Source organism: Danio rerio, chromosome 17 (genome assembly GCF_052040795.2).
Source record: "Danio rerio strain M-AB ecotype USA chromosome 17, GRCz13ab, whole genome shotgun sequence".
Classification (NCBI taxonomy): Eukaryota; Metazoa; Chordata; class Actinopteri; order Cypriniformes; family Danionidae; genus Danio; species Danio rerio.
The window spans coordinates 54005001-54017500 of NC_141037.1; the positions used below are offsets into that span (position 1 = coordinate 54005001).

Below are 12500 nucleotides of genomic sequence, written 5' to 3' on the forward strand. Positions count from 1 at the left end.
CAATGCCAAAACAATCTGAATTTGAATTGTGTTCATTTGAATAATAATAATTATAATAATAATAATAATTGAACAATAATAATAATAATTTAATAAATTTGCAAATTTGTATATGCCGGTAAAAATTGTTTTGAATTTGAATTTCTTAATTTGAATTTGAATTTCATAACTTTAATATTGAACATCTGAAATTTGAGCTGAGCTGAAAAACTGATTTTTTCACAGCTGAATTTTATATAGGCGTATTTTCAAACTTTTTTGTGTGTTCGAGAGTAGTCTGCAGATATCCACTTTGTAAAAATAGTTTAAAATTTTCAAGTTGAAGAAATTTAGAACATCAAATTCACTATCCTTAAGTTCAAAACCAGAATTTCAGATGGTGAAATTCAGATTCAACAGAAAGTAGGTCAGGGTGTTTAACAGGGAAGAGTAGACGATCACCTCTGCTTGATTCATAGTTATAGACCAGAGGTGGCCAACCCTGTTCCTGGAGAGCCACCTTCCTGCAGATTTCAGTTGCAACCCATATCAAACACACCTGCCTGTAATTATCACGTGGTGTTCAGGTCCTAATTATTGATTCAGGTGTGTTTGATATGGGTTGCAACTGAAATCTGCAGGAAGGTGGCTCTCCAGGAACAGGGTTGGCCACCAGTTATAAACAAATTACAGGGTGCAAATTATGAGGCTTGGAGTTTGGGGTGGTCTGGAAATAGGTAAAAAATAAATGTTTTTTTATTATCATTATTATTTACACATAGCCTAATTTAAAATTAAACTCATATATTTTAGCTTTCAGTGTGGGGAAGGCTGCTTTCGGTTTTAAGTCACGTAAAACAAACATGTTGAAAACTCATCAAGTGGCTTTCCCTGTACACTGTTTACAACAATATAGACTTGTTAACACCTCTTATGTTGTTACCATTTTTTAAACACTTAACAAGCGAGGTTAACAAGAAGTCTGTGAGCGAGTCATTCATAGTGAGTCACGTAATTCATTTACAAATGAGCCGATTCGAACGAATCTGAATGAACAGCTCAGTGACAAAGATGGAGATTTGACGCCACCCATTGGACTTTTTTGTTTTTATTTATTTCAGCCAAAAATAATGCAATATTTTTAATTATATGGAAAAATCTGATCATTAAAATAAATATAAATGTAAGGCTTATTATGACATCTAAGATGTGAATAGATGATATTTAAACGAGGCAGCATTTCAATGCTGATAATCAGCCTTGAATATTTCAGTTGTCTTCCATTTCAGATGTTCAATACAGTGGCGGAGCTAGAATTTTTTACATGGGGTGGCCAGGGGGTGGACACTACTATTTTAGGGGGTCCACGTACACACACACACGCACGCACACACACACACACACACACACACACACACACACACACACACACACACACACACACACACACACACACACACAAAAGTGTTTAGAAAACTAAAATCTATTTTCATTAGCAACATATAATTCAAAATATGAAACATGTAAATGCCCAGTATATGCTCTGACCTGCTGGTGGACCTGAAGTCTGACCACTCTGACTCTCACTAGTCTCAGGTATGGAGCTGCTGTGGGATCCAGTGCAAAGGCTAGGGTATGTTTGAACCTGATCTGCCTCCTGTTTGTGCTTCTTTATTAAGAAGTCTGGTATTTCACCCTTTCTTTTCATGTTTAATTGTCCCTGTGCAAAAATAGTACAGTCTGGTTACATCTGATCCAGTTAGAAACACATATATCCTAATTAAAAATATCCATTATCATACCTGCACATCTAAATCAGCATCATAAAATCAAAGTATATGAGGTGGCTAATCCATTTCAAATAAATGTAACTCACAAACAGCTAGCCTAACATCACTTTCCCATATTAGCAAAATATTTGAGCATTGTAAATTAAACATAATAACTTGCATACATGGAATGTGCATGTAATACTAGCATAGATTAAGTATAGCGTTAACTGTCTAAAGAGCGAACTGTTCTCTTTCTCATTAAGTTAACTCATGTCGTCGGTGCCTCATTAACTTACAGAGCGGATAATAAAGGTTCCTAAGCAAACAAACCTTATGCTAAACTATAAAACATATTTCAAGTATTATGTTATGATGTATTATTATTCGTCTTGAAACAATGATCTTATTTTCGGCTCGTCTTTGATTTAAAGATAGCTTGAGCGGAGTGTAAACAGATATAGTTGACTGATTACAGCCCAAAAACTATCCAAAACCCGCCGAAATGCAAAAACAATCTAAATCAAAACCGCCCAATCTGGCAACACTGCTTGTGCGTTGCCGGGCATGCCGGCAAAAATCAGTAACGTCTTTAGACAAATGAGATGCCAATCAGCTTCAGGAACTGCCAGCAGCAAATAAAATGTTGGGGTGGCACCTGGGGTGGCCAATCAGATGTCAGGGGACACCCCTCTGGCTCCGCCACTGGTTCAAAATCCCAGTTATGAAATTCAAATTCAAATCAGGAAATTCAAATTAAATTTTTTTTACCGGCATATACAAATTCAGGTGTATAAAATTACAACTGTCGAGAATTCAAATGACCACAATTCAAATATAGATTGTTTTGGCATATTATTAGCTCCATACATTACCAGATTACCTCTTCTCCATCTCTGGATGATCTTATATAATGTCTCAGTGATAGACAAAAGTATTGAAGTTCTATAAACACCCATGACTGGACTGTCTCCTTCTTCTGCGCATTGTATGTTGTTTGTGTGTATCAGGCAGAGATGGAGTCTCGCGTGGAACTGGAGCGTAGGCTGAAACTGGCTGAGGAGGCTCTTCAAGATCTAGAGCAGGGTCTAAATACAATAGAACGCAGCCGCGAGAGGAATGAACGAATGAAAGGAGACGTCAGCCAACTGCGCAGTGAGTACATTACACCAGCCAAGCTTTAAATAATATTGAGTTTATTATTATTACTATTATTTTTTATTTGCGACGCCAAACTAGAAAACAGCTCGCAACAACTATGAACATACTGAAATAGATAAAATACAGAACATTATTTACAATATGCAGGTCGAAGATTGGGAAACTAGACAAAAATGTATTCCTGTTTTTTTTGTAGAGATAATACTTTTTTTATGCAGATTCAGGACAACATGTAAGAATTATCGATAGTTAGAAAAATTCGAAATTGTAGGTTTCCCAATTACATTTATGCACATTTATGAATGAAAAGTTGACTGCTTCAATGTAAATATGAAGTTTATTTCACTTTGCTAGTTAGTACATAGTTATTTGGAAGATTCCAGGTGATATTCTGGTTAATGTTGTACTCTGTGGTCATCTATTTATAACAACATGCTGGAATAGATGTTCTGTTCATATTTATTTATTTTATTTTTTGGTCACATTTTACAATAAGGTTTATTAGTTAATGTTAATTAATGCATTTACTAACGGGAACAAACAATAAACAATACATTTACTACTGTCAGGGCCGGCCCGTGGCATAGGCAGTATAGGCCAGGGGTCAGCAACTTGCGGCTCTAGAGCCACATGCGGCTCTTTAGCGCCGCCCTTGTGGCTCCCTGGAGCTTTTTCAAAAATGTTTGAAAATGCAAAAAGATGGGGGAGGTTAATATATTTTTTGTTTTAATATGATTTCTATAGGAGGACAAACATTTTTAACGTTTTCAAATGCTGTCAAAGTGTGTAGAATTAATATTTAATTTCAACATTTCTGTCAACGAAGATTTGCGTCATAGCCTGCGACACACGTTTCTATCAGCAGGGCGGGATGCCAGGCAGGTGGCTGTTGTAAACAAACCAGGAGATAATAAAGCATGGAAAACCGTTCAAAGATGGTATGACATATTAGAACACCTATTTGCAAACTTTAAAAACAAAACCAAGATAATACAAAAAAATAAAGATATACCTTTCTCCACTAAGACAGTGAAGGAAAGGGCTATTAAAATAGTAGGTAACATCACCGATCAGCAAACCAAGGACATTAATTCAGTGCCAGCATACTCAATCGCCTGTGATGTGACCGATATTCAATGCGCTTTTATGCAGGTATGTGAACTCTGATGGGCCGCAAGAAGAAATGATCAAATTAATAACACTAAAAGACAAGAGTCTGTGCTGAAGTGTTTTAATGACAACAAAATAAACACCAACCACCTGATTTTAGTGGCTATTTAATCATGAAGGCTCATTATGTATTTGTAGCCAGCTTAGTCATTTTGATAGTAGGCTAATATAGCTAATATAGATACATACAGCATGTGTATCCTTTATTATAAGGCTTATATAAGGCTTTACATTTTTTTGTGGCTCCAGACATATTTGTTTTTTGTTTTTTTTGGTCCAATATGGCTCTTTCAACATTTTGGGTTGCCGACCCCTGGTATAGGCAAATGCTAAGGGCGCTGTACATCCAGGGGGACGCCAGAAATGAGAGCGGTTAGGTTGGTTTTGTTTTCGAAATTCCTGACACATTTAGAGACAGATGCAGGAGCGGACTGGGACGAAAATTCAGCCCTGTCACTGCCACACAAATAACCACACCGACACAAATTATCACACCGATATAGCCCCACCCACGGACACGCACATTCACTATTTACTTTGGTGTACAATTGGTGAAATAATATGCATTCTTGCCAGATTTTGATTAACCTCGGATTGGGTCGCCCATCTTGAAACTAAGTGGCAATTGCCGATTGGGCCAAATGCTTAACATTTTTTATTATTATTATTTTCATCATCATCATAATATCACATCTAGCAAGAGATAAAAGCTGTCTGCACTTAAAAACAATACATATAAAAAAAATAACTGACCGGCCCACATTTTAAAAATTGGTCTGGCCCTTCTGGCATTTGCCAGAATTGCTAGATGGCCAGTCCGCCCCTGGATAGATGGCAATAACTCAAAAACCTCTTACCCGAAAAAGATCTAAAGTGTGTTTCCTACAAAAAGACAAAGCTGGTTACGTTTCACAGCTGTCTTTTTCTATTTTTGCTCGACATTACGAGCACTGCTCTGTTTGAGCTCGCGCTGAGTGGAGCTCTCTGTAAGGGACCGTCGGAAAAGTGCTTATTTTTTTCGTTTTTTTTTTTTTTTTTTTTTTTTTAAGCCATCATGCGTGTTTTATTTTAGGCACAACTAATTTTCCCTTAAACAAGCACAAACAGTTACTAAAGTAGTCGAATGCTTCATTATAGATCTGTGCATTTTTACATTAACACCTCTGCTATCAAACAAAACACAATGAGAGATTCATTTGCTGCTCTTCACTAAAAAACTAGTAACTTTAATCAATATGCAAATGCAATTAAAAGTGAAGTAGATTTTATAGCTTTATTTAATTTCTGTATAGTCCATTGATTTTAATAGGCTAAACCTTTTATTTTATTGTCAATATTTTCTAATGTTTGCTATGTATTCTATCATTTGACGCTATTTGTTGTCCCATATTTTTTACATCCCAACGTTGACCAAATCAATAAATAGCCATAGTGCTATCTGTTAGTTTTTACGTCAGCTAATGTTATGGAAGGGCGGAGATGTAACTACCCCCATCACTCCTTCCTCAAGCAAATGTGTAAATATTAGATCTATTCAGCAATAACGTTAATTGCATTGGCATATCTGACGTTTTCCCAGCTTGTAGTAGTCGATTAAAAAGCTGTTTAGTTTCTTGTGACTTTACACTAGCAGTGGAATTTACTGCGATGTGATGACGGGGCGCGACCTGAAATCTTGCCTAGCATGCCAGATTGGTTAGGGCCGGGCCTGACTACTGTATTTGTTCATGCTAGTTAATGTTACGGCTGTTTTCGGCGTCCATGTTAACAGTTTAGAGCTTTCATACCGCACGCAGCAACAGCGCATCGATAGTTTCGGCGCTGGGTTTATTTTTGCCACGCTGTTCACGCTCAACTAAAGTGACAGTGCATTGATAATGACCAAAACACATTGAATGACAGTAAAAAGTAGCAGTTTTACCCAATAAATGAGTTATTAATGTCAAATGATTTATATATAGTCAATCAAATGAACTTAAACGATTAAAAACGGCAACAAACATTTATTCATGCCCGAACTTCAAAACCAAATGTAAAACAATTGTAATATCAGTTTTGCTTAAGTTGCACGCTAGTGTTTCAGGAGAGGGGAAATAGAATATTTACGGGAGTTGTAGTCCATAGCGAAGTGTATTGTGGGTAGTGTAGTGCGACAGACACGTGCACACATAGGGCTCAACCTGTGCAGTGCACATGCCCTTTTTAGTCTTGGATACAAAGTGCCCTTCCAAAATGATCAAAAGTGCCCCCGCGACGCGACACACCCTCCGTCCCGCCCTTCAGTAGGCGCAGGACAACACTGCTCTTGAGTACGCGTGTTCAACCCCCCCTCCCCCACTTTACAGTACGCGCGCGACAACACAGCTCATCAGAACGCGCGCGACAACACTGCTCTTCAGTACGCGCGCGACAACAACAACCCCCATCACCCCCCACCCCCCCGCTCTTCAAAAAAATGATCCTGCACATGCCCTTTTGACGGTCTCTGCACGGGCCTGTTTGCAGCTCAAGCATAGCAAGAAAGTTTTAATCGGCTTTGTTTTATGTTCACTTGAGTTATTCCTTCCGGGAGCTGTTTGCATTGTTACCCTGACAACACGAAAATAAGTAAAAGAATGGCATGCATTAATAAATTTTGTCCGTCTCATCCTCTGCACGAGCAGGAATTAACGAGCTGTTATTCTGCCGCTGGACATCATTGAAGCGGAGAAAGCAACACTAGTTTGATCATGTATAAATATCATTATAACTATATTGTATAAATATTATTATAACTAGGCCTACAGCAACCTGACAATCAAAAAACAAATGACAATATATCACAGTCTTCTGACTGTAGACACTACTATAGAGCTTGAGAAGCATACAGTACTATTTGATCTATAAAATTTGCCTTGCTGCAGATGAAAAGTTTAAAAAGTGTATTTGTATATAGAGAGACATGGGTAACTAGATAGAATAGACAGAGATAGGTTGATCTCTGCAGCAGCTGCCGAAGAGCTGCACGCTGCAGACGCAGCTTGTGTGAAAGGCAAACGCCTGCGTGCTGCTTCTGCTCAACATACGCGCTGCTCACGCTCTGCTCACGCGCTGCTGACGCTTGCGATGTGAAACAGGCGTCAGTTAATGAAAATACAGTTGTTCATTGTTAGTTCATGTTAACTCATGGTGCATTAACTAATGTTAACAAGCATGAACGTGGATGTTAATAATGCATTAGTAAATGTTCAATTATGATTAATAAATGCTGTACATGTGTTGTTCAGGATTAGTTCATGTTAGTAAATGCATTAACTAATGAACCTTATTGTAAAGTGTTACCTATTTTTTTTTTTTTTTTTTTTTTTTACAAATCAGATATTCAATTTGTTTCAACAATCAACGTTTTTTGTGAGATTGACTTGATCGGTATATATGTAGAGGCAGTGTTAAAAGTTTAATCTACTTTAATAGTTTTATAAGTTTATATAATGAATGTATACAGCTGACGTTAGAATTATTAGCCCCCCTTTGAATTTTATTTTTTTCTTTTTTCCAAATGATGTTTAACAGAGCAAGGACATTTTCACAGTATTTCTGATAATATTTTTTTCTTTTGGAGAATGTCTTATTAGTTTTATTTTGGCTAGAATTAAAGCAGTTTTAATTTATTAAACACCATTTAAGCTCAAAATTATTAGCCCCTTTAAGCTATGTGTGTTTTCAATAGTCTACAGAACAAATCGATATACAATAACTTGCCTAATTACCCTAACCTGCCTAGTAACCTAATTAACCTAGTTAAGCCTTTAAATGTCACTTTAAGCTGTATAGAAGTGTCTTGAAAAATATCTAGTCAAATATTATTTACTGTCATCATACAAAAATAAAATAAATCAGTTATTAGAGATGAGTTATTAAAACTATTATGATTAGAAATGTGTTGAAAAAATCTTCTCTCCGTTAAACAGAAATTGGGGAAAAAAATAAACAGGGGGGCGAATAATTCTGACTTCAGCTGTGAGTTTAATAAATTTTTTAAACCACCAGGAATGGTTTTAAATTGATAGTTCACCCCAAAAACTCATCATTTACTCTCCCTGATGTTGTTTTAAAGCTTTATAAACGACTTTCTTCCACTGACGTGTTGAACTGTCCGTATTCTAATTGCTACTATTGCCCACAATACCTTGCACATTAAACGTGAACTTGATTAGAATAGCAAATCCATGTAAAAAGTGTAAACAAGCTATAAACATGGGGGATGCACAAGACCAACCCTCATGTAGAGAAGATTCAGTAAAAGGGTTTTAATAAGTAAGTAAAGGGTGTGAATTGAGTAAATAGTACAGTATGTCCCGTAGCTTGCATACTCTACAGAGACACACTTGTTTATTTATTTTTTCTTCTAAAGAAAGTCTTGTTTGTTTTATTTAGGCTAGAATAAAAGCAGTTTTTATTTTTTTAAACACTATTTTAAGGTTTAAAATTATTACCTAATTACCCTAACCTGCCTAGTTACCCTAAATAACCTAGTTAAGCTTCAAATGTCACTTTAAGCTGTATAGAAGTGTCTTGAAGAATATCTAGTCAAATATTATTTACTCTCGTCATGGCGAAGATAAAATAAATCAGTTATTAGATATGAGTTATTAAAAATATTATGTTTAGAAATGTGAAAAAAATCATCTCTCCATTAAACTGAAATGGGGGGGGGGGGGGGCTATATATATATATATATATATATATATATATATATATATATATATATATATATATATATATATATATATATATATATATATATATATATATATATATGTGTGTATGTGTGTGTGTGTGTGTGTGTGTGTGTGTGTATATATATATTCAGATTTGAGAATTAATCTCACAACAAACCAGAGTCACAAACACCCAGACTACAAAATATATCGTCTTTACATGACATATAATGTTTTGCATAACTTAAACTGGATAAAAAGCGTTTTTTTTTTCTCTTCATATCCATAGTTTGATTTTATTTAATAAATTATTTTATTATTTTAAAAAATCTAGATCAAAATGAAATGGCTTTAGTCAACTCTGTATGAACTGATTTTTGGGTCTTGTTCTCTCAGAGTTCTTTGAGGAATGTATCTGTGCTGCCGAGATTGAGGCCAAGTTGCCATCTATAATGAAGAATGCAGTGTATCTGCATAAAGCTGCTGCTCGACGGATCAAAAGCTGTCGTGTCCAGAGACGAGCCTCCAGACATCATTGGTGTAAGTCTTACATGGATGAACACACAATTAAATTATACATTTACACATTCTATATGCACAATCACAATCAAATTATATCTTTGAAAAGTGATGTTCGAGGTAACGTCCTATAAAGCTGATTTTTTAAAGTCCATCATTTATTGACAGAACTTCAGTAAGACTTGAGTAAATACACTCTAAAAAAGCTTCTAAAGAGTAGGGTTGGGTATCGTTTGGGGTTATTTTGAAACTGGTGCCAAATCGATACTTTTAAAACGATACCAGTGCCAAAGCGGTGCCTGAACCAATACTTCTGAGCCAGAAAATTATGGTGGATGATTATATATATATATATATATATATATATATATATATATATATATATATATATATATATATATATATATATGCACATAATTGAAGTCATAATTATTATCCCCCTTGAATTATTCAAGCCCATGCTTATTTTTCCTCCAATTTCTGTTTAACAGATTTTTTTTCAGCAAATTTCTAATTACAATAGTTTTAATAACTCATTTCTAATAATTGATTTTTTTATCTTTGCCATGATGACAGTAAATACATTTTATGTGAAAGTTCTATACAGCTTAAAGTGACATTTAAAGGCTTAACTAGGTTAATTAGGTTAATTACACAGGTTAGGGTAATTAGGCAAGTTATTGTGTAATAATGGTTTGTTCTGTAGACTATCGGGGAAAAAAAATCCTTAAAGAGGCTAATGATATTGACCTTAAAATGGTATTTAAAAAATTAATAACTGCTTTTATTCTTGCCGAAATAAAACAAATAAGACTTTCTCCAGAAGAGAAAAATATTATCAGACATGCTGTGAAAATTTCCTTGCCCTGTTAAACATCATTTGGAAAAACTTTTTAAAAATTAAAAAAAAAAAATTATATAAGTACACAGACAGTGTCAAAATGATTAGCCTCCCTTTTAAATTTTTCCCCTTTTTTAAATATTTCCCAAATTATGTTTAACAGTGTTTTGCAAAATATCTAGGCAAATTTTATTTACTGTCATCATATTAAAATTTTTATGTTTGGAAATGTGTTGAAAAAAATTGTTTTACGTTAAACAGAAATTGTGGAAAAAAATAAATAAACGGGGGCTAATAATTCAGGGGGGTAATATTTCTAACTTACACTTTATACTTATATATATATATATATACAGTTGAAGTCAAAATTATTAGCGCCCCTGTTTATTTTTTTTTTACCCAATTTCTGTTTAATGGATGGAAGATTGTTTCAGCACATTTCTAAGCATAATAGTTTTAATAACTCATTTCTAATAACTGATTTATTTTATATTTGCCATGATGACAGTAAATAATATTTGACTAGATATTTTTTCAAGACACTTCTGTACAGCTTAAAGTGACATTTAAAGGCTTCACTAGGTTAATGAGGTTAACTAGGCAGGTTAGGGTAATTAGGCAAGTTATTCTATATCAATGGTTTGTTCTGTAGACTGTCGGAAAAAACTAAAATTAGCTTAAAGGGGCTAATAATTTAGTCCCAAAAAGGGTGTTTAAAAAAATTAAAAACTGATTTTATTCTTGCCGAAATAAAACAAATGAGACTTTCTCCAGAAGAAAAAATATTATCAGACATACTGTGAAAATTTCATTGCTCTGTTAAAAATCATTTGGGAAATATAAAAAAAAAAAAAATCTAAAGGGGGCTAATAATTCTGACATCAACTGTATATATATATATATATATATATATATATATATATATATATATATATATATACATATATATATATATATATATATATATATATATATATATATATATATATATATATATAGTATGTATATACCACAGCTGTTCTATTTTTAAAGGTTACATTTACATTTTTCATTTACATTTACATTTAGATTTAGTCATTTAGCAGACGCTTTTATCCAAAGCGACTTACAAATGAGGACGTATATAATGATGCTCTGCCCTGTTTTTTCCTATGCGCAGTGAAACACTCTCAGTCATTTGCCTCCTCTCGTGGAGCTTCCTCAACCAGCCTTGAAGAGCTGAGAGAAACGGCTCGTCGTCTGACTTCAGACAGCTGCTTGAGACAGAAAGCCTACAAGATCATGACCCGCCAGAAGACCCTTCAGCCTGAAGACTAGCCATAACCTGACTGAGAGAAGGACCAGAAGACGAAGTTAAGTTGAAAGTGTAGCATTGATGATTCAATAAGCGCAATCTACAAATGCAGTCTTCTGTTGATTACTAATGGATTCTGTCTCCTTTTTTCTGTAAATGTGTAACACTGTAGTATCATTAAATATAGAATGTCATTTATTTGCTTTTAATGAAACTTAACTTATAAAACAAGACTTCCTGTACAGCAGCTTTCAAAAAAATGTAGGTAAATCTAAAGTGAACTGTGATTAAAGTTGATACAGAATTATTAACCCTCCTGTGAATAATTTCAGTACAACACAAGCAATAAAATGTTCAGGATTTATTATTTACTTTTAAATACAAACGTTCAAAAGAGTTGTTTCTGTTGTTTGTCAAGCAAGTATAACCCTGCATATCCCCCTTTTATAAATGACTAATCTTTTGTGGAAGCAATGAAGCATCTGCCGCCTACATGGAAACACTAGCTTTCCATTACAGTAATAAAAGAGTGGTGCTAAGACAAAAATAGAGCAATTTGATAAGATTTTCCTTTTTTACAGGTGAAATAAGGAAGCTACAATCATCTTCATGTCATGGCAGATATTATAATTTGAACAAATCGGCATGTGTAATGTATTTACCTGTAATTAAGCTGTCAAGAGTCCTAAAAGCTTGAATGGAAGTCTATGGGGGGAAAAATGCTGTGTCAATTAAGCCATCAAATCATTAGGTCAGACTTTGATTAAAGATTACCAAAACAAACTTTTTTTTTTTTTCCAGTGGAATAACTGGCATGGGTTAATTGTTCACCTAAAGAATAACAATGTGTGCTAGCAACATAATTATGGCAAATTTAGATTGCATACAGACTGGTTTTGTAGTCCAGGGTCACGAATGTGGTGCCATCTGGATGTGCTGGAATTAAAATGGCTGCAGACTTTATTAAACCTCCCAATTTCATCATGCCTTGCTGAGTCACTGCCAGAGAGATAGAGAATGAGGATCCATGATCAAAGTGAAATGTCTTTTGCAGTCTCTTGAGGGTT

The 12500-nt window shown here is 34.6% G+C and overlaps 2 protein-coding genes across 9 annotated transcripts in view; one reads left to right on the plus strand and one right to left on the minus strand.

Annotated features, from left to right (window-relative positions):
* Window positions 1–11744, plus strand: part of plekhd1 (pleckstrin homology and coiled-coil domain containing D1) — a 44211-nt gene extending 32467 nt beyond the window's left edge. For all 3 annotated transcript variants that reach the window (XM_087291152.1, XM_087291151.1, XM_087291150.1), the window contains 3 exons: window positions 2759–2903; window positions 9176–9319; window positions 11299–11744. In XM_087291152.1, coding sequence (XP_087147278.1) covers window positions 2759–2903; window positions 9176–9319; window positions 11299–11456 — 447 coding nt within the window. In that variant the 3' untranslated portion in view covers window positions 11457–11744. The remainder of the gene's footprint in view (window positions 1–2758; window positions 2904–9175; window positions 9320–11298) is intronic.
* ccdc177 (coiled-coil domain containing 177) overlaps window positions 11259–12500 on the minus strand; it is a 12162-nt gene continuing 10920 nt past the window's right edge. For 2 of the 6 annotated variants that reach the window (XM_087291127.1, XM_087291130.1), the window contains exons 3-5: window positions 12321–12500; window positions 12096–12138; window positions 11259–11467 (exon numbers count right to left, since the gene is read on the minus strand). The exon at window positions 12321–12500 is cut by the window's right edge and continues 53 nt beyond it. In XM_087291127.1, the coding sequence (XP_087147253.1) occupies window positions 12499–12500 (2 nt within the window). In that variant the 3' untranslated portion in view covers window positions 11259–11467; window positions 12096–12138; window positions 12321–12498. Of the gene's footprint in view, window positions 11468–11779 lie in introns of those variants that run through there. The other 4 variants (XM_087291131.1, XM_087291129.1, XM_087291126.1 and 1 more) reach the window with 2 other exon arrangements.